This window comes from Moschus berezovskii, chromosome 23 (genome assembly GCF_049115385.1).
Source record: "Moschus berezovskii isolate FMDL1 chromosome 23, NW_MosBer_1.0, whole genome shotgun sequence".
NCBI classification, from domain to species: domain Eukaryota; kingdom Metazoa; phylum Chordata; class Mammalia; order Artiodactyla; family Moschidae; genus Moschus; species Moschus berezovskii.
In genome coordinates this window covers 30,321,235-30,343,961 of record NC_142482.1, presented here as the reverse complement: position 1 = coordinate 30,343,961, position 22,727 = coordinate 30,321,235, and the positions used below count along the sequence as shown (strand labels likewise).

The 22,727-nt window shown below is 39.7% G+C and overlaps 1 protein-coding gene across 4 annotated transcripts in view; it reads left to right on the top strand.

Annotated features, from left to right (window-relative positions):
* The window catches only part of SUPT3H (SPT3 homolog, SAGA and STAGA complex component), a 418,542-nt gene that overhangs the window by 353,269 nt on the left and 42,546 nt on the right, over positions 1 to 22,727 (top strand). The window contains exon 12 of one of the 4 annotated variants that reach the window (XM_055406161.2): positions 16,145 to 17,514. The exons of the other annotated variants lie outside the window; for them this stretch is intronic. Within the exon in view, the coding sequence (XP_055262136.1) occupies positions 16,145 to 16,225 (81 nt within the window). The 3' untranslated portion in view covers positions 16,226 to 17,514. Of the gene's footprint in view, positions 1 to 16,144; positions 17,515 to 22,727 lie in introns of those variants that run through there. 4 annotated transcript variants of the gene reach the window in all.

Here is a 22,727-nt window from a genome sequence, read left to right as displayed (position 1 = left end):
TCCCCATGGACAGAGGAGCCTGGTGGGCTACAGTCCATGGGGTAGCAGAGTCAGACATGACTAAGCAACAAAGCACAGCACAGCACCCCTTAACTCAGGGGTGAGGAGATGAGGACATAGGAAAAGTTTATGTGTCATTAGCATCCTCAGAGGGAACTATACCAAACTGATAACTTTTCCCAAGCCCCCAGGTTTGCCCTCAGGACTCTCAGGTGGGTGATCTGTTTTGTTTTAAAAGGAAAAAAGAAAGAGATCTAAGACCAAGTAGGCTTTCTAACCAAGTAAGTTTTGTTTTTAATGATTTTTTCCAGTGTTTTTTTTTCCTTTGAGGAAAGTTTTTTAAAACACTTTTTATTAGTAAATAGAGTGCTGTTCTCTCTGGCTGAACCTTCCTACTGCTTCTTATCAATACCATTCATACCCTTGTGGAGACTCAGTTCTTCATTAGCTTGGATAGGTTTTTTAACAAGAGAATAAGCTGTGCATCATCAACGCCTTTTTCAGAATTGTTGAAATTAAAAATTTTGATCAAGTTATTTTATTTCTTCTTCCAATTTTAGCAAATGTACAAGAGAAAGACCTTGCTCATGAGGTGTTTACAGCCTAGTTGAAAGAGACAGAGTAGAATTATATAATTTCATTATAATGTATAATTGCTCTGATAATCTTTCATAAGAGCAAATGGGAGCAAGTTTGGTCCCATTTCAGAGAAGCCTTAATAACGGATGAATTGCCTGAGCTGAGATTTGAAGGGTAAGAGGAGTTTAGTCGAGCAGAGGGAAGAGATGCAGAAGGAACATGAACAAAAACAGAGAACCAGGGAGGCGTGAAACAGCACTGCATGGTGGGAAAATGACCAGCAACTTGAAAACACTGACACGTGAGGCATGTGGAGGGAATGATTGGAGATGAGAAGAAGAGGGGAGGCGGGGACTGAGGCAGGGAGAGGCGCTCTTTGGGAACTTGGACTTAATCTTTGATGGGGTGCAGTTGCAGGACTTTTAAGCTGGGGAGTGACCAACAGAGTCAGAAGGAATATTGTAGCACTCAACTTTTTGGTAGTTTTGAAACTTTACCACTTAACTTGTTCTTCAGACAAAATCTTCCATATTAACTTAATATCAAGAGCAGATCAAAGCAGAACTGCCCAGTTGAGGTTGGGGTGGAAAACTCAGAACTTCCTTGCTTGGCCTCCCCCACACTCTTCCCCCGGCTCCTTTGTCAACTCCTGGGACACTGTCATAGAACCTCCATTTCTGAATACACTTAAATAAAAAAACAACCTTTTCAGTCTATGGGCTGGAAACTGGGACTCAGGAAGTAAGAGTATCTAAACTAACTCATGGAAAAGCCCAGAACAGAACCAGGTCTTTTGATTCCAAAGTTAGCCATCAGTGGAGAGAGTTTAGTTTATAACATACATTTATTGGAGAAAAACTATCTCATGCAACAGAAATTCCTCACTCCTGTTAACACAGATGCAATATATGAGACAAAATGTCCAAGGTAGAGTCAATTTTCTACATTTAGTACATGCTAAATTAATTTTTATGCAAGTTTTTTTTTAACATTTCAGATTCTTTTAAAACTGGATCCAGTTTATACAGTTCCCTTTGCGTTTTCATACTGAAAGAGTACCAAGCTACCCCTCAACTTGAACATGTACGAATTAGATACAGGGAGTTTTCTGTTAAGGTCCCTTGTTACTAGAATCCCTTCCCATTAAGTCTTGATAGTGCCTGGGTTTACTGACCTTCTCTAAATAGTATATCATGGCTGAAGCCTGTCCTAATGGCAAAAGCAGTGGAATAGGAGTCAGGAGACCTGGTTCTACTCCCAGTCCAGCCATTAACTGACTGGATAACATTTGGAAAAGTCACTCAAGCTCAACTGTACAATGAGAAGATTGAACTAAATTACCTCAAAGGCCCATTCCAGCTCCTGCAGTCTGTGATTCTAATTACAACACATGTGTTTTATCTTTGAGAGTGTTGACATTTTATAGACTGCCATGAGCTCTCATTTTTGGTGGTCCTAAAGACTCAGATAGTTAGGTATAGGAAGAAACTGATTGTGAATCTCTAGAAAGAGAAGTGGGCATTTTTACTCATCTAGGCAAAAGATATATGCTAATGAAATGGGTTAAATTATTTGCAGCTATATTCCCAATTTGGGAATTGGAATGGCTTCACTGAAATTCTGGTAATGCATTCGCCATGACCTTATGAATGGATAGCTCAGCCTTGGACAGCCCACTTAGCAGATAGGAGGATGTTAACGAAGAGCTCTGTTTATCTCTGTGAAAATCGTGATATAGAATCTCTTTCCCGGTTCAAAATTGTAGAAGTCTTTCAGAGTCCTTCTCTGAACTCTCCTTCTGTATCTGATCCCCCAGTCTCATTTTCCTACACGAGCCCTTCCTCAGCTTGCTATTTAAAGCCCTTCACATCAAGCCTTACTACTTTAAGGAGAAGTGTGATATAACAAACAATGACATTATTATATTGTAAGGACAAGAAATAGGGGGTGAGTTATAAAGCAGAACATTTTTATTTACACAGCAGTGTTTTAATAACCAGTAAAATTTTGGAAGAGAACTAGAAAAATAGTTAAAAGATAAATGGACTTATGTTTCAATGTTATGATTTTTCACATACACTAAAGTTCATTTTTACTTAAAAAAAAAAAAAAAATCCCTGAATTTCGGACAGAACCCTGGGAGAGTTGTTGGCATCCTTTGGTCAACACATTTGTCAGGGTATTTTTTTTTTTTTCAATGTCCTTCTATGGTTCTATTAAGCAATAACCTCATTAGCAACACATTCTGAGTGGTATAGTGTGATGGCTTTACTACAAAGGGGTTCTGTATTTCAGTTGCCAGGATATAACACTCTTATGACAGGGGAGAAAAAGAAAACTTGCTGTGAAGGGGGGAAGCTTAGACATTATTTACTCTAAATATTGGAGCTTTCCATCTGAAAGTTTACAGAGGCTGAAGAATTGTTGAATTTGGAGATTTTGAAATAAAAATCTCCAGCAAACTCTAAAAATGTTTCTCCCCTAAAAACAGGTCCTATTCCCTCCTGTGAGCATTTGCCTTACGGAGTCTGGGATTAGCCTATAAGTTATTTTCATCACAAATACCTTTCACTGAGACACAGTATCACGCTTTTCTAGAGTGACACAAATAAAACATTCTGATTCAGGGCTGGGCCACTGGAGAACAGACTGTCAGTTGTGTTGAGTTACACACAACTCAAAAAAAGGTAGACTTTTTTCTTTTTCTTTTTTTAACCTCTTTCTATCAAGTCTATTTTCTTAGGCCACTTCAGGTTAAAGCAATGCAGGCCTAATCCAAATTAACCCTGGCTATATTCCAAAAGTGCTGGAAACTAGCAAATTTATATCATTTTCAACTCCAGATTCTATTTTTTCTTCTTTTACCTTTGGCTTTATGTCATCATATGTGACCTAAAACTAGGGAAAAATATGTTACTGATTTTACCTCTTTTGGGGCCCTTGACTTTGTCTACATAGGCAGAATATGTTACGACCAATGTCACTGTTCACAGAGGGTTATATACGGCAAAGAGATCATTACGTCTCAGACAACCATAGAAACAAGGCTTTGTTGGCACATTTAAAAAGAATCCTCTGCATAAATGCTTTCTGTGGTCCCTGTCCATATACCTGTCACCCTTGAGCATGACAGTACCGAGGGGTGTGGTGTTTTTCCCAGCTGTGGGAAAATGGGATGGGACATGTGGATGAAGACTGAACTATAGCTGAACTCCATATATGAGGTTGAACCATACGATACTGCCATATTGGTAAGTCAAAACCAATTGAATGTCAACAGTTTCATATGGTTCAACCTAATAATTATTTTGATCTGTTATCAGCAGTTACCTTTCAATTCAGCTTTTTTCCCTGGCATGTTAGCTAAATACACCTAAATTGACAAGGCATTCCCAAACAAAGCAGCTCAAAAAGATGCAGAGGGTTCTCTGTTTCTTCATCCATAAATTGGGGGTGGTCATGGTGCCTGCCTTTTAGGATCGCTGTGAACATTAAAGGGCCTAGTAGAGCAGTGCCTGGCATATGATAAGCACTCAGTAAATGAAGACTTTGTAAAGCATGTCATCTTTATCAGCATCTTACTCCTTTGTTCAATAAATATTTATTGCTATCTGACTACATGGGCGGCTGAGTGTCTGTTGCTGGAACCAAATTTCTGAAAAGGCCATCCGTATTCCCTCCCCTAAGGAGCTTATAGGAATGTCTGTGGCTGTTCTTATGGAGTGTGGTTAATGGTACTGTAGGGTCATCAGGGACTGGAGACCCACATAGGTGAAGCCGATCTCTATCTTAATGGTCAGAGAAGCTTCTTGGAGGAAGTAACCATCCAAGCTGAAACCCAAAGGACTAGTGGAAGTTAGTCAAGAGAAACCAGAGGGATCATCCTTATCAGCATGATTATCAAGCATCGAGGCCTGAGGAAGAGAGAGTGACCTGTATTCTAAGACCTGCCAGTAGTTAAATGTGGCCCAAGCAGGGAACAGAAAGCGAAGTCACTGATTCCCTCCCTTGCTGAACCCCATCCATAGCACATTTCATCTGTTGCCACCACAGCAGAAACACGTTTGATTTCTGCCCATCTTATAGGAGCTTATTGCCAGTTGCCAGTTCGGCTAGTTTGAGAGTTCTTATCAAGGAATTCTAACTATAATGCTTTTGTCCTGTAGAAGTGGCTTCGTGTGTAAAGGTGTTTTTATACATCAAAGGTCCTAGGTAGGAAAAATGAACTAAAGAAAACTGACCTGTGGAATAAAGAAAAACTTGGAAAGAAAATCTGTTCAGAATACCATATAATAATAGCCATAGCGTTGTGATGGTAGAAGCTGGATGACCTATTTGAGTAAATCAACAGGCACATTAAAAAACACACACACACACACAAAGCCAGTTAACATTGAGCTGAACATGAACTTTAAAAACGTGGACTTTAAAAACTTGGACATCAACCCAACTGATCTGGATATTTTTTTTCCCTCTAGGACAGAGTAAACTAGTGAATGCAAAAGATTGCTGTAGGCAGGTCCTTTCCAGCAAGGCTGTTCCCCCAAACAGAACCCCCCTTTCCTTGAGCAAACCCATCTGTGTTCAGAGAATATGTTTTTCTTTCTGCTTGTGTCCTCTTACTGAGCTCAAACTTACATCTGCCTTATGGTACTTTATGTTTGATGCTGATATTATAAGTGATGTCTTTTCTATTATATTTTCAGAATATCTATTTTTAAAAGATTAAAAAGGTAAATAGTGCGAAAGAAGCAAAACAGACAAGAAAAATGAAAAAGATCATTTGCCAGTCAATATCCCATTGAGAACCTGAATATTTAAGAAAGGGATATATTTGTTTCAGTCTGAAAAGACTGCTTACTGTTCAGCCTAAATGTTTTGGGATAGTTTATGATATAGAAAATTGAAATGTTTCGGGTTAGTTTATGATATAGAAAATGGATTGAATTGAAATGTATATCTTTCTCCTATATAATAACATACCTAATTCTATACTCATAAATGCTATAGTCTCCAAGATTTCTTTATTACAGATTTTATTCTCATTTATGAGTTCCATGTTAAACTGTTAAATCAACAGAATCATCACCTTAGCCTTGAATTAGCATAGCACATCATTAGGGAAAGCAGTGCTGTGCATTTAATTGCTGTTTTTAAAAGTTATGTCATGTTGTCATGCCCTGCATTTGTGTTCATATGTTACTGCATTTAATTTACAGGGAGTTTGTTTAATTTACAACAAGCTTCTGGGCTGCTTCCTGTTGTTCGCTAGCTCCCTCGAAGCACAGCTATTTGGTAATAACTGTGTCTATTGCTCAGTGAGTATTTGAAATACAGTGAAACTGAAGTGATGTAGGGTAAGAGGACACATGTTAGGGAACTGGAAAAACAGAAATAACAGGGCAGCATGAAATGTCAAACCACATTTTAGGGCACTTTTACTCTATTTCCATAAATGCATGCGGGAATTATGTTGCAAATACTTGAAACTGTTTGTTTTCATTTTTGGCCTGATTTTCTAGCATTGAAGAAACCATGTCTAATGATCTTGAGTGTTCCTAAAGAAAAAGAAATTATATTTTACATAATGGTTTGCATGTGTGAGCTCCCTCCGGCAGCAGCACTATAATTAGGGTGTCGTCTCTCTGAGGAAAGACTCCCTGTCTTAAAGATGCAAGAGCCACTGCCGGAGCTGAGCACAGAACATCATGATTTCTTTAAAAGATAAACACCAGCTCTTTCGCTTATTCATTCCTTCTCCTTCCTGGTGCTTTGGCCCAAGCTGAAGAAGCCAAGGACAGCTGAGTGCAAACCATTTTCTTCCTTCCTCATTCAGCAAACCATGGCGAAAGATCTTGGCTTCTTGACATGAATAACTTTGCTTCAAGTTGACTTGGAACTATTTGGGCAGCTTTTCAAAAACGAAAAAGGTACAATAAAAGAGGACTGAACTTCCTGTTTTACTCTTAAAGTAGCAGATTCAGCAAAGTCTGAAACTCTTCTGGGAATGACCATATTCCTCCCCAGGGACCCATGAACTGTAGAATAGTATTTCCTCACACAACTTTCACTGAAGCTATTAAAAAGACAGTCAGCTTGAGTAGGCCAAGTGACAGACAGTAGAAAGCTCTTCAGTCTTTATTAAGTATAATGGTCATGTAAATGACTGCCTTTTAGACAATCAGAAATGTCCCTGATCAGAGAAAGGGCAGTGAGTAGGGATCTAAAGACGGTCCTTAAACCAAAGTGGGGGGAAATGTGAGCACTTATATAAGGGTGTATATGATGTATGAAAATATTTGACATCTATCTGCCTTATGTACATATGCTCACAAAATCATGCACACACCATCTCTTGTCATCGTGGCCTTTGCTGTATATTAATTTTTGATTCCCTGCAATAGTTGAGAAACTGGAACTGACGAAGAGTCAAATACGACACATTTCACCTCAGTACCTATGGCTGCACAGTGGGAGTAGCGGAAAGATATGAAAAAACCATTCTATGACTAAAAGTGACAGTTTCATTAGGAGAGCAAAATAAAGGGGGAAAAAAGAGCCTTCTGATTCTGTTTTGCATTAGTTTGCATTCATTTCTGAGTGCCCCAGAGACAGGATGTCTGCTGCCCCTTATCAGTTACAGTGTGGGCCATCAAGCCCAGGAGATGAAAAACTACCGTCTCAGTAGAAAGAAGCATCTGCCAATCAGAACTGGCCAGCCCAAGAGATGAGGCTGCAGCCCACCCAGCTCCCTCCTCCACGGTAGAGCGATCCAGGCGAAAGTGGGCAGGGTTCAGCATGCAGTGTCCTTTGACCCTCTCAAGAAAGTGCAGCATGTTTATGTGCAACTCCACGTGATGGAAGGAGCTTCAGTGTTGAAATCACAAAGCCTGAGTTTCTCCTTCAGGCCTGCGTGTTCTTTGATAACCCAAGAACTGCAGGTTGTGGAGCTGAATGGCAAAGAATGCACTCCATGGTTGTTTTCATTCTAACACATTCCTCGTCAGGAACACATTTTGTGCTTCCGCTTGTTCATTTTTTATCTTTTAGATAAGGAAATACTGTTTTTATCTCGGGGTGGGGGGGTGGTTCTTGGAACTTAAGGGAGACAGCTAATCCTGTTTCGTAAGCTAGACCTTCAGGTATTTAAAGAGAGCTGTCTTGTTCCCAGATTCTGTTAGAAAAATCTCTAAGAGAAAAAAGAATTATATAAATGGTAAATGTTCCTTTTTATCTTTTCTATAAATAATATTTTTCTAAATCACTCTTTAGGTATATTTTAAGTTGCCTACACTTGCAGTTTTGGGTCCTGTACAGGGGTAGGGACAGGGTGCAGAGAGAGGCTGGCAGTTGGAGCCGGATCTACAGAGATATAAAGAGAAGAAAGGAGGACCCGGGCTAGAGGAGGTAGCAGATGGGGACGGGGGAAGAACCTCTGCATGGGAAGCTGTTCAGTGATGTCAACCCCACTACGCAGTCCCATCGTGCAGTAACCAGGTTCAGCCAAGAAACCGAACGACTCATGGTGTCTACTGTTTGGTGTTAGTTCTTCCTGACTCACGGATGGAGTCGGTCAAGTCAGTGAGTGACAGTCACTCACAGACCCTCACCTCCTCCAAGTGGAAGATAGAGGATCACTGACTGCTGTGAAGAGAGAGTCCCCTAGGCCAGAAGCAAGCAAGCAAGGGAGACAAGTTCAGAGGTTACTCGAGGAGTCCACACAGAGTTGCTGGTGCAGTGTACTTTGCTTTGGGAAAGTTGATTTCAGCCAGTTCTTTTTTGGCCTGTTATTGCCATCTCTGCATTCATTTTTATTCCCCTGCTTGGGGCCGCCTCTGTTTTGACTTTTGTTTTGAGTTGACCAAAAAGTTCATTCGTGTTTTTCCATAACATCTTAGAGAAAAACCAAGTGAACCTTTTGGCCAACCCAGTAGTTTGCCCTACATGCAGATCCCAGCCCCAAGCATGGTGTAACTTAACTGTTCATTGGTTGAAATGACCGGACACCATGCCAGTGATGTCTGAATCGTGTTCACTCTTCTGTCTCTAGAGCACAGCCCAAGGTTAGGGATGGAGTCAGCACTCAGCCTGTGTTCGTTACATGCCTGCTTTCAGCGAGTACGTGTTTCGGTGATGATTTTAGAACTTTCCAAGGTGTCAGTGATTCAAAGCCAGGATGACATCCAGTTTGAGAATATGGACTCAGGAGAGGCTGCCTAGGTTCACATCATGGCTCCCCTGCTCAGTGGATAAGTGACCTTGGGCACATTATATAGCCTTCCTGATAACACCTACCCCATAGGATTATTGTCAGAATCAAGTGTGTTCATATGAGTAGGGTACTCAGAACAGTGCCTGGCACAGTATGCTAGCCTTTATAATTATCATAAAGAAACAAAAGCATATTTCTCTCATCTCCAGAAGAGCAAGGCAACCACTGAGTAAAATACTTTCTACAGCCACTGGGACATTATTTAGAAATGTTTAGGATATCAACTTAAAGCTTTCTGTTCAGGATAATTTTGAACCAGGTGGTGGAATGGAACCTCCCAAAGATAAGGGTGAAATCCCATTGTTGGGCAGAGCAGTAGTGCTCCAGCGTCCGTTCCCTCTTCCTCCTGAAGGTCAGCTCCTGAAGGAAAATTCTAGGAGGCAGCATTTACTTTATGCAAATTAATTGTGAGTTTTGTGGGTAAACAAGACTTATTTGTGTGCTAATCGTCCTTTTGTTTAATAAAACACTAAAATGTTAAAAAAAATAGAGAATTTATCATAGCTGTTCTTCTGTGAAAATAATCTGTTCTACAAACTGGAAGAATGGGTAAACATAGCATCACTTTTAAAATGTCTTTACTCTCTTCTGATGTTCATAAATACTATTTCTTGTGGAAGGGGAGTGTAGAGAGAGGAAGCCGAGGCGTGGGAGACGAGACGATTCTGTCTCCATTCAGTGTTTTTCAAAGGATTTAGTCCTTCAATAGCCTTACAATCAAAAGTTAAGTTAAAAATGCAAAATTGAAGCCTTGCTAAAACTCGACCTCTAAAGCCATTTTAAGATGGCAGCCATATTATAGACTTAGAGCTGCACAGTGTAGCTTTCAGGAAGGTTAATGAGGCTGACCAAAGTCTGAGCATGTCACAGCCATGCGCTGTGCATAATTAGGGGAAAAATAGAAGAGTGGAACTAGTCGACAGGTAAAAGAAATCAAAATGGAAAGAGTGACTGTAGTGGAGAGTTTGTCTGGTGTCACCAATAATTGCTTTTCCTCAGGTGCCCATTTTCCTCTTCTGGCTTAACTGCCTCTAAATAGTTGATTCTGAGCCTCTTCCTTCCTCCCTTGAATACAATAAAAACTAGAAGCAAAGGTCTTTTGAGTTTCCCAAGGCTGGAAAATAGAAGATATGGTATCATTACCATGGATTGGTCTTCAAATGTCCAAGGATGATGGATTTTCCATTTCCTTTGGCATCCGGATTCATAGGAAATGCCTGTACACCCCTCTTCTTTAAACAAGGAATCAGTCTGCATCCCTTTGGCAGGTTAAGTTCCCAGAAAAGACCTGACAAGTCAAAATGGTGTGAGTCAGTATTAAACTTTCCCATAGAAAGTGTTCAGTAGGAGTTTATATTCTTGACCAAGGGCTTGATGCCCAGCTTTTTATAGAAATAACTCCAGACACCAAGATTTCGTCAACTGAATCAATTAGAGAAGGGGCTGTAGTGTTTCATAACCTAAGACTTTTTTGTATTTTTACTATAAGGGCATAGTAAACCATATGGAATCTTTTAAAAAAATTATTTCTATCACATTTTTATTTTAAGGACCTAGAAGGCGACAATATGTCTACCTTAGGATGGAAATTTAAAAGAGTCTTTAGAGAATATTTTGACAAGTTTCCTCAATGAGATGTTGAGCCACTCAGCGATGGCTCCTTAATAAAGAAATCACACTTTTCTCACTGATAATTCAGTTATAGCCAGCACAGGTTTTAGAGAATGAGTGTTTTGATAGAACAGTTTGAGGTTGGATTCATTTCCCCATAATTGCTTTATGTCTTTCTGTGCTGCCAGCTGTAACTGGGGTAGATACTAACACAGGCCTACTCACTGTCCTGAGTCACATCCGTGTCCTTTCAAGACTTCCTGTTTCCCAGTGAAAAAGAATCTCATGTGTCCCCACATTCTACTCATCCCAGCCAGTTTGGGAGACTCTCTTTAATCCTTATGTACTGGTGTTGCTTTATCCTACTCTTATATTTATGTAAATTTTTATGAAAATTCTTCAAAAATATTATATCTAAAAAGTCGCATGGAAAGGTGTCATTCAAAACGATTGAAAGTGTTCCAGCAAGGAAAGCTAACAGCTCTTCCTTGCTGCGGTCTCTGCCCATGGGGAAATCCTCATGACCTTGACACTGGTATCTATTGGAATTCTATCCCAGGATCTGTGTTCAGGGTGTGTGTGCATCACCTGCCAGTGGTCAGACTCCTCCTTAAATCTTGAGCTCCCAGAAAAGAGAAGACTTAGTCTACGGGAGTGATTCCTGCACTAGCAAATCTGGAACATAATCTGAATCTGTACCTCTGGATGAGTCAGTAGCTTATTAGGAATATATATGTGACTATGCACGAGGTGGCTGCAAGCCGTGAGTGGTGACTCCACGGTGCCTGTATGTGCTCTGTATGCACAGAAATACAGATGCATTTAGATAAATGGATGGATAGTATATAAAACCAGTAACAAAAAAGTCCAGCTTCCGCAGACTTTGACTGACAAAGAAGATAATTTTTAAAAAAAAGAAAGAACATTCAGCATTTCAGTCATAAATTTCTAAGACTCATTTCTATTTGAAAATGTTTTTTTGTCTTGCTAACCACAGAGAGCAGTTGGAGCAACTGGGCCATTTTCCTTCGATTGCTTCTCCGGCACTGGCCCTTGGAGACAGATGTGATGATCTAATAGGTCCTTTCCATCCCTAATATCTATAATTTTGGCTACTCTGTGGCAGCTTCTTATTGCTTTAAATAAGCCGTCTTAATTCAAAAAACATACATCTGGATTGGACCTGCCTAATATATGTCAAGAAGTGTGTCTCTCCAAAGCCCCACCAGGAACTCTGAAAGACTAAAAAAAAAAACTGAAAAGAAGCAAGAAAAACGAGCAAGGAGAAGTGGGGAGATTATGAGTCAAACAATTTTCTGTTTAGTTTGTTTTATTTTTTCGGTAATGAGATCAACCCGTAGGCCCCTTTAAATCACCTTTTACTTTGTTAATATCCAGTCTGAACATTCATACATCTTGCATGCCAAGTCACTTTAGTTGTGTCCATGGTCGCTTTGCGACCCCATGGACTGTAACCCGTCAGGCTCCTCTGTCTGTGGGATTCTCCAGTCAAGAATACTGAAGTGGGTTTCCATGCCCACCTCCAGGGGATCTTCCTGACCCAGGGATCAAACCTGAGTCTCTTAAGACTCCTGCATTGGCAGGCATGTTCTTTACCATTAGTGCCACCTGGGAAGCTCATACATCTTACTTTAATAATTTTTCAAAATTGTTGACTCAGTTTCTTAGAAGCTGCCCCATCATTACTAGCATTTTGATGCTCACATCCTCTCTGGCCAGTTCTTAGCCTCATATACACTTTGCAGCTTCTCAGTGGAAATGTCTGAAGAGGAAGTAGCATCTGGGCATGCCTCTAGGTGTCAGTCAGCGGTGGTCCTCTGGCCAGGTGTGTTGGGGGCATTATTACACGTGCATGCTATCTTCTCCCCAGTTAAATACATCACCAACACTATGAAATAGCTTTTGTAAATATATGAGCTTGCAGCCTCTGCAGTTGCACTTTACATCATATATCTGGTCGACCTGCCGTAATAGCTCTCCCTGACTCTTCCTGCACAGTGATTTTCATTTAATACTAGCTTTTTATAAGCTGTTATCAGTTAATATCTTCTCCTGCATACATTTAGTTACTTCCTGCGATTATTCTTCCGGACAGGAAGAATAGAGAACCGTGTCTGTATGTCTTATTGTCCATTAGTCTGCCTGTCTTCCTCCAAGACTAATTCAGCCTGAATGCTGAATTACTTTTTCCAACCCTGTCTCCAGATCTTTAGGGTTATAGGCAGATCAAACCAAGATGAAAACTGGGATTCATTTGGAGTGCTTATCTCCAGAGCTGTTCTCTATAGGAAGGTGATATACCTTGCCACAAGTAAGTAGGATTGTGTGTATTTATTCACTCAACAAATATTTATTGACCACATACTATATTCTGGGCACCTCATTAAATTACATTAGACTGATTCCATATATGGCACCCAGTGCTTCAGCTGTAACTTAGCTTCTGATGTCACATTTGAATTGAAATGAGTCAGAGGATAACAAGAAAGCTGCCTTTGACTCACCTCTGTTCTTCTTCAAAGGAAGGCCGAGTGGAGTGAAAGCAGAAGTTGTTCAGGGTGGGGAGTTAAATGTGCTGGCTTCTAGTCCTGCCTGTGTCTGTGTCCTAGTCCTTCCTGAACTCTGAGGCTTAGACAAGTCATTTAACCTCCCTCTACCGGTTATCTCATCTAAAACAGGCATAATAATCCCCCCTGCTCTCCAGAATTGTGGTGAGGTGCACAGGAGCGAATACTTCTAGGAAGACCTTGTCAATCATAAACCACTGTGCAAAGAGGCCCATAAAACACACTGGTGCCAGTTCAAACTAAATGATGCGCGTCAATCAAGGAAAATGTCTCCAGAGCAAGCAGTTTGGACTGCTTGATATATAATGGAAAAGGTTCTCTTATAAGCCAACTGACAGAAAAACCCTGGTGAGAAAAAGCCAGCTGCAGATATTCACACAGCAGTGTACACAGAAGGGAAGGAACGTTAGCTGTGCAGTCGTGTCCAACTTGTTGCAATCCCATGGATTGTAGCCCCCAGGTCCTCTGTCCATGGGATTCTCCAGGCAAGAGCAATGGAGTGGGTTGCCGTTCCCTTCTCCAGAGGATCTTTCCAACCCAGGGATCAAACCCAGGTCTCCTGCATTGCAGGCAGATTCTTTACCAACTGAGCTGCTAGGGAAGCCCCAGTGTACACAGAATATAACTAATGTTTTAATGTTTTTGTTGAATCACAAGGGATGCAGGCAGCAGGGAATTAAAACTCAGAATGATCCTGAAAGACATCAGAGGGTTTGATTTTTTTTTTTCCCCCTCCTGTATCAGTGGTTCTCCATTTGGATTCAATGTTGGAATTGATGCCCCAGCCTCACTTCCAAAAATCTGTTATCTAGGGTTGCCATCTGGGCTGTAGGATTTTATAAGGGTGGTTCTAAGGCACCATCAACTGCTAGTGAGAAAAACCACTGTGCTAGAGAGATTAAAAAAGAAGATCTCCAACTGTGTAGATGCAAAGGTGGAATTTATGGACCGAAAGAGATAACTGTCAACAGTGGAAGAGTCTATGTGTCTAATGAAAATGGGTGGGACCGATAGGCCTCCAACCATCATCTTATAGGAGCTTAGCTGACATCTCACCAGGTGGAAAAGCAGAGCAGGAGAAGAAAAAGCAGAGGGGAGTGACAAAACTCTTCTCAGATTAAGTTTCCATTTGAAAAGTGAGTTTTCAGCCAGTAATATGATAGCTATCGAGTGAGTCAAGTGGCAATAGGTATACATAAACATGAGCATTAAGTGTTATTTTCACAATTCTTGTTCCCTTTAGTAAATATTTGTCTAACGGCTAATCTGAGTTGTTAGAACTAATCATGGCCAGTTTCCCTTTAATGTGCAGACACTATGATTGTGACCAGACTTGTAGTCTCAGGTCATTTACAGAAATGCCAAAAAAAAAAATCTTTCCGCAAGAAAGACAGTGGCATTTTATGCTTAGCAAAATAACTGTATCAGCATTTGGAAAAGTATATAGTAGTTAGCACAGTCCCAAAATAAAATACAAGAAACAAAGTATTTGCCTCTCATTGTGCTCAGGGTCCAGTTCCCAGAGCATTGTCCTGATTTATGCCCAGAGGTTCAGTCTGATCCTTAACACCAGTTACCAGGAAAAAGTCACATTTATGTGTTTTGAAGTTCTGTTTTTAAACACAGAAAAAGCCAAGAAAGTCAAAGAAACTGTAATGCTAAAAACTCCATTCCTGGTATGTAAAGTTATTCTGTACTCTTTTAAAAGTATTGTCGATTGGGGAAAGACAAAAATATTCAGAAAAGCCAGGCTTCCCATGTTCTCTGCAAAGACCTTTCTCGTTTCCCAGCAGTATATATATGCTTCTGTCCATCTTCCTACCTCCTTTCCCCAGTTTTCTTGGAGTCTAAAAGCTCTCTTTGTTTCTTTTGCTGTCTGCTCCGCATGGTTTATTGTTGGGCTCTAAAGTTCCTCACCAGTGTCTATGCTATCGAGCATCTTGTCCTGTCATCTGTGGTTCACTTGTTGGAATATTTAAGTCTGCCTCTTGAAGAGATCAGTGAGCCCAGCTGCTGTATTTTTATTAATAACTAGCCTTTTGCATTAAGTTGAGGAAAAGTTCATGATTGTCACGTCAAAACTTGTCATGCAGAAAGGAGCAAAGTTGGAGAGCAGATTGGTGAAAAGCACCAAGAGTCAGAGATGGCCCAGAACAATTTTTCAAAACCTGGTATTTCATGCACTTTGTATCAAAGGACAGTTATCCAGAATTAGATTTCAGGCATTCCACCAAGCGATACAGTTTCAGGGCTTTTTACTAGCTGCTGATAATTTCCAGTGATAGAGCGTGAATGGATGGCTTCAGTCTACTACATTTGTGTCCCTGGACATGCTGTTTTATGCCTCATCTGTTTTCCTCCCATGTGGTGCCTCAGCCAATACCTGATACATAGTAGGCATCAATTAATTTTTGCCAAATCAATGACTTCATAAATATGTACACATTTAACTTTGGTTTTAATAGTTGTAGCCACATATTTTTTCTGTTCAACTACACCCTTCTATCAGATAAACTAAGAAGGTTATCTCACTAACAGGTACAGAAATCTCAGTTTTGGAGACCTTAAGAAAGGGAGGAATTCACTCACATCTGTTAGGCAATACCTGTGATAAGCCTTTGAGATGACTTTCCTAGCCCTGAAAGGTTTTAAAGTTAAGTTTGAGACTCCATAAAAGTTTCAGCAAAGGAAAAAAAAAAAGTCTATGGTTATATAAGTAATCAGGTCAAGTTTGTTGAGAACAGATCTATTTTGTAAACAAGTCTTAATTTGGCTATATTTGATAAAAATGAAAGTTATTTTAGGGAAAAAAATGATGTTTCAATGAATGTTGAATCCAAGTTAGTTAATGGAAATCTGTTTCTACTAAGATTCATTTCTTGAATGGATCTTTGGTATTATGTGATATTAATATAGGATTTGGTTGAGTTCTTGAAGAGCACCCTAGGTTTGTTTCTGAAGCTTGTCTCAGTGATCTATCTTTGGATGAAGATCAGATGCCTCATGACCTGCAGCCAGGACTAGAAAAAGACATAATTTAAGGGACTGTCTCCAACCTGGATGGAAGGACTTTTTTTTTTTTTTTTTTTTTCAGAAGAAACTACACTACACCAGGATGCCCAAGATGCTGGACCTGATTCGTATGATCATTTATAATGTTTTCTTGACTTCTTAGACCTCTGCATATAAATCAAATGCTTTTCTACCATAGGCCTGTTTTATGCTAGTTTTAGAAATTAATCCAATTGTCGGGTTTGTAGACATGTAAAAGCTCATTCTGCTTATACAAAAACTCTGTTAGACTTGTGCCATCCTAATGTCCTTAAACCATGGCAAAAGTCTGCTTCTAAATTGGAAAATGAAAAACAATAGCTGGAAATCAGAGTCAGGGCTATGGGAAATCCAAGATGGCTGCTTGGCTTTTCCCAGCTCCCTGACAAACCTCATTTTTTATTTGATGGGTTGAAGCCTCCCTGGCTACAGGGCCTCCATAATGAAAAATCACAGAATATTAAGTTTTGTAAATTGTTGAATTAAGTTTATAGTTTTGTTAATGTCTAGTGTTTACTAAGACTCACTGCTGAGACAGTTTCTTGTTACGTGATACTGCTAAAAGATTTAATTAAGTTATTAAAAAGGACACTCTAGGTTAGTTTCTCTTGCCTAGAAAATCCCATGGATGGAGGAGCCTGGTAGGCTGCAGTCCGTGGGATCACTAAGGGTCGGACACGACTGAGCGACTTCACTTTCACTTTTCACTTTCACACATTGGAGAAGGAAATGGCAACCCACTCCAGTGTTCTTGCCTGGAGAATCCCAGGGATGGGGGAGCCTGGTGGGCTTCCGTCTTTGGGGTCACACAGAGTCGGACACGACTGAAGTGACTTAGAAGAAGAAGAAGAACACCCTTCTAATGAAAACATAGAATGCTGCCATGTCAAAACCTTGGAAACTTACTTAGTGTCATCTTTCATTTCCTAACACTGTTCAAGTTCAAATATTCTTCCTGCCTGTGATGTAGAAATGCTGACCATCCCCAGAAAATCATATTTATTTGGGTTTTTTTGTTTGTTTATTTTATTGAAGTATAATTTACATACAATAAAATTCATTGTTTAAAAGTATATAGTTTGATGTGTTTTGACAACTATGTATATCGTCATATAACCATCACAATTAAGATATAGAGAATTTCCATTGCTGCAGAAAAATAAGTCTTAATCAGTCTTTTCCCCTCCCATCCCCAGCCCTGTCAACTACTGGTGTGTTTTCTGACCCTATAGTTTTGCGTTTAGAATGGCATATAAATATGGAATCCTACATTTGTACCAATTTGAGTCTGACTTCTTTCATTTATCACAATACATTTGAAACCCATCCGTGTTGTGTGTGAATCCATAATCATTCTTTATCTATGTTAATAGATATTTTGGGTTATTTCCGATTTGGGGCAATTATAAATAAAGTTTACATTAAAATATATAAGCGTATACTATAAGTCTTTATGTGGGCATGTTCTCATTTCTCTTGTGTCTATAAGTTTTGAAGTTCAAAACTTGTCTACAAGTTCACGTTGTCAGTTTTTGTCTTTGTGTGTAAGTGTGTTAGCTAAGAAATCTTGGCTTTTCATAAGGTCACAGAGATTTTTCCCTTTGTTCTTCTGGAAGTTTTATAGTTTCTAATGCTTAAGTCTGTGATTCATTCCTGGTTAATACACTTGACCCTTGAACAATAGGATTTTGAACTGTGTGAGTCCATTTATATGCAGTTTTTTTCAATAGTATACAGTTGGTCCTTCTGTATTTTTCATATCTGAGGAGTCAACATACCGAAGATCTAAATTTCCATCTGAGGTTGGTTGAATCTGCCAATGGATACTGAGGTTCAGCTACAAGACTTAAGCATTGTCAAATTTGGGCATACTTAAGGGTTCCTGTTAAATCTCCCACTTATATCAAGGGATGACTATTTGTATTTGGTGTAATGTAAGGATCAAGGGTTTGGGTGGGGGTGTTGCATATGAATGTTCAGTTGTTTAAGCTTTACACAGATTATCCTTTTCTTCACTGAGTTATCTTGGCACTTTGATGAAAGTAAACGTACCACATACGTGTGACTCTGTCTGACACTCGTGTCTGTTCCACCCACATCTCTGTGTGCTGTCACCAAACTGACTGAACTAGTTTAGCTTTCTACTTGTTTTGAGATCAGGTAGTATATGTCCTCCAGTTTCATTCTTTCTCAAGATTTTTTGGCTGTTTAAAGTCCTTTGCTTTTTCATTTAGAATCAGCTTGTCACTTTCTACAGAAAAGCCTGGTGGCGTTCAGAAGCAAATTATACTGAATCTGTAGATACCTTTGTGGAGAGTATCTTAACAATATCGCCTTGTGATCCATGAACATGGTATAGCTCTTCATTTATTTAGTGTTTTTTTAAATTTTTCTTGTCAGTATTTGGTAATTTTCATTGTACAGGTCTTACATGTATTTTATTAAAATTTTCCCTGTGTATATAGTGTTTTTTCACTGTTTTTGATTTCAATTTCTACTTGTGCATAGCGAAAATACATAAATAAAATTCATTTTTGTATTGACGTTATATCTTGAAATCCTGCTAAAATCTAGTATCTATGTGTTTATTTTTAGGTTCTTTGCTGTTCTCTGCGTAGACAGTTGTGCTGTCTGTAAATAGAGGCAGCTTTATTGAAGCATTTCCAGTTTGTGTGCTTCTTATTTCACTGGTATCAATTGTGAATAGGGATGTTGAGAGTAGATATCATGCTTTGTTTCTGATCTTATGAGAAATGTGTTCTAATTTGCACAATTAAAATTGATGTTAGCTGTGGATTTTTCTTTGATGTTAGCTGTAAGATGTTCTTTATCAGGTTAAGAAGCACTGTTGTTTTTGCTGTGTCTATGTCTGTTTATGTGCATATGCCTTCTTGAAATTTCTAAGGCTTTTTTATGTATATCATTAGGATGCTAACTTACAATAATTTCTGCCACCAAGAAGTATCTTGTTAGCATGCCAAAGTATAACTGTTCTGAAACCAGGCTTTTATTTGTTAATATTTCTAAAGTTTCTAGCAATATTGGGTACTTTCTTATCTAATTCATCTTGTCATCTCGGTGGCCACAACGTGCCCAGGTAACAGTATCCTTCCACAACAAGCATGTTTCTTCTCAAAAGTCTTTTTCATTGAGCTTTGTCTCTCTGATCACACCAAAAGCAAGTGACATCATTGTACTTTTAATATGATTCATTCTGATGTGAGCATTTATTCATAGTCACTACCATAATAACCTTTCTTGTTGCTGTGTGGTAATTTGATACATGGTCCCCTCGTATCTTACAGGAAACTGGATAAGCAGGCCTGCCTGTCACCACACAGTAATCAAATCTCCTTGACCTTCAAACTGCTCTTACATGGCTAGCATTTTTAACATTTAAATTTTTTCTAATCTCTACATACACATACATATAATTTTTAAGTAGGTATATGAAGGTATATACCTACTTAAAAATCTCCAGCGTTCTTGCCTGGAGAGTCCCAGGGACGGGGGAGCCTGGTAGGAGACCATCTGTGGGGTCACACAGAGTCAGACACGACTGAAGTGACTTAGCAGCAGCAGCAGCATATGAAGGCCTGAAACGCCTTTGACTGGTTTGTGGCTGGTGATCTCTCTCACTCTCTTTCCAGTCATTTCCTTGTATTGAAATAGTTCCTGCTGGGGAGCATTGAGCAGCTTCATGATCGCATGTCCTCATAGGTTTCTTGCTAAACTGATACCAGTTACCCATTCTCCTAGAGGAAGCAGAGCTTCCACATTTACTACTTAATCCAAGCTACTTTAGATAGGACTTTCTAACTTAGATGTCTTAGCCTTCTCAACAGTGTGGAAGCCCCCAGTGTCCCTTGTTGAGTTTGTATTAGTTGCTGTGGATCAGTGAGTGCTCTGAGACCTCAGAGTTAAAGTGGCAGGTCATGCATAATGTGTGATGTACTTTGAGTTCCCCATAAAAGTGAGTTTTGTATGCTGCTCTATCTGGGTCAGAGTTTCCAATAAGTGCCCCAGATATACACCATCTCTTCCTCCCGGATGACTTCACCATGGAGATGAAATCAGTGCACGTTTTCCCTCTTGGTATGTAGATGTTCCCATGCCATGTGGCACTGGTTGGTTTAAGGGACTTTGTGAGGAAAATGCATCACCAAAATCTGACCTTCTCTGAAGAAAGATATGTCAACGGATTGAATTGTATTGAGGGACTTTTTTTTTTAATTGGAAATTCATTGGGAGATAGTGTCTTTTTTATTTGCAAATGTGTTATTAGAGAGCTCACAATCAGCCCTTGCATGAGCATTAGAACAGACTCCAGACAACAGCTTTTTTTTTTTTTTGTAAACTATGGACCTGTCACTCACCTGGGACTAAGCTGGGCTGTGACCATCCTTCTAGAAAAGGTCACGTTTGATAGTTTATGTGTGTGCATGCACATATGTATACACATTATACATCTTAAGTGACTCTTCCCCGCTCCCTCCTCCTGACCCAAAGCAAGATCCTGGTGACTAGAACTGTGACTGGATCACTGCTTCAGGTCCTCAGAGCCTACTGGGTACCTTTCACTCAGGACATTCACAGAAAATGCTGGAAAGAAGATAAGATATTCTGTGTTGCCACTGTCTTACAGGGGTTTCCCTTCCAGATATGATTTCAGTTCTGCCCGACCCCTCACTGCTGCTGCCATCCATAAGCTGTCCAACTTTGGTGTCCACACGGCTTCCCTCCTTTACTTCATTCAGGCCTCTGAATGTCACCAGATCAAAGATACGGTGACATTGCTCCCACCCCATTGCTGTCTCTCCCCCCACCCTACCTTGTTTGCTTTCATAGTACTTAACACAACTGTCATTATGTTTATGTATTTATTTACTTATTGACTGTCTTACCCACAAGAAAGTCAGATTTAGTATCTTCATGATGAGCCCCCCAGCACATAGAACAGTAACTACTTGAGCCATCATAGGCACTCAGTAAATACTTGTGAGCGATCAGTCTTGGGTGTTCATTGGAAGGACTGATGCTGAAGCTGAAACTCCAATACTTTGGCCACCTCATGTGAAGAGTTGACTCATTGGAAAAGACCCTTATGCTGGGAAGGATTGGGGGCGGGAGGAGAAGGGGACGACAGAGGATGAGATGGCTGGATGACATCACCGACTTGATGCACATGAGTTTGGGTGAACTCCAGGAGTTGGTGATGGACAGGGAGGCCTGGCGTGCTGCAGTTCATGGGGTCGTAAAGAGTCGGACACGACTGAGCGACTGAACTGAGCTGAACTGAAACCCATCATTGCAGGATTTTGATCAGTACCTATTTTCTCAGTCAGTGGCTACCAGAAGTATAATTTCCATATGTGTTTTAAATTTTTTCAAATATCTCCCCATACACAAATTTTTTCACCGTAATATATGTTTTTAGTATTCCCTTACACATTATAAAGATGAGAATTACTGATCCTAGGCTTCAGTAGGCCAAAAATAAAGTAACTCGATCTCAGTTATTAGGTTAGCCTTGAAGCAAAGGACTGTGGTGTGATGGCCATTATCAGGAACTTCACTTTAAAAATATCTCAATTTTTTCCTTTGAGGGCCATTACCTTAATATTCTCCCGTCTTATACTTTTATGCAGTGTTTGAGGTGAAAATGCCACTGTCTTGAAAAATACCACTTTAAGTTCTTTCTGCCCTAGATCTATCATTTAGAAAAGCCTTGCTTAAGAGTATACTTTGTTTCAAGTGACTACAGCACTCCCACTCCATACCTGCCTGAAAACCAGAAGGGAAAAATTCTGTCCAAGTAGAAGCAGAGCTCGTCTCATGTGACCCTCTCAGGCCGCAAAAGTAGTGGGTTGTTTTCCACAAAAGCAGCTGTTGCTACTAACTAGACTGACAAAGATTTCAGCAGTAACCTTAGTGTCCAGGCCATTTGGTTAAAACCATAGAGATCAATAAAAGTAAATAGTTAATGTAAGAGAGTTGCCTTAGTTTTTTAAAACTGCTGTTAACAAAGTACCACAAACTGGGCGGCTTGAAACAACAGACCTGTGTCATCTCCCAGTTCTCCAGGCTAGAAGTCTGGAATCAAGGAGTCAGCAGGGCAGGTTCCTTCAGAGGAGTGAGTCTGTTCCCGGCGTCTCCTAGCTTTGTGTGATGACCAGTAATCCTTGGTGTGCTTTGGTTTGTAGATGACTCCAGTCTCCGCTTCTGTCTTCACATGGTATGCTTCCTTTATTTAAGAAGATTTACTCTGCCTTTTTTTTATTAATCACAAATATAATATATATATGAGAAATAAAAATTCTCAATCTGTAAAATAGTGTGAAATAAATTAATTCATAAGTGTCCATCTGTATTGGTTTTCTTTACATGAGGACTATCCAAGTTTACATGGGGTTTACTTATTTACCAAATATTTATTGAGCTTCTAAATGTAAGACATTATGGGATCTACAATAATAATGACCAAAACACAGTTTGAAAGGTAGGAGTTACTAATTAATATAATGAATTAAATTAACATTCTCAAATAGAAATACGTATACTTAGAGAATTATAATCCAAGTGTTTCTAGAGTTGAGAATATGCATTTCAATGAACATGCATTTGTT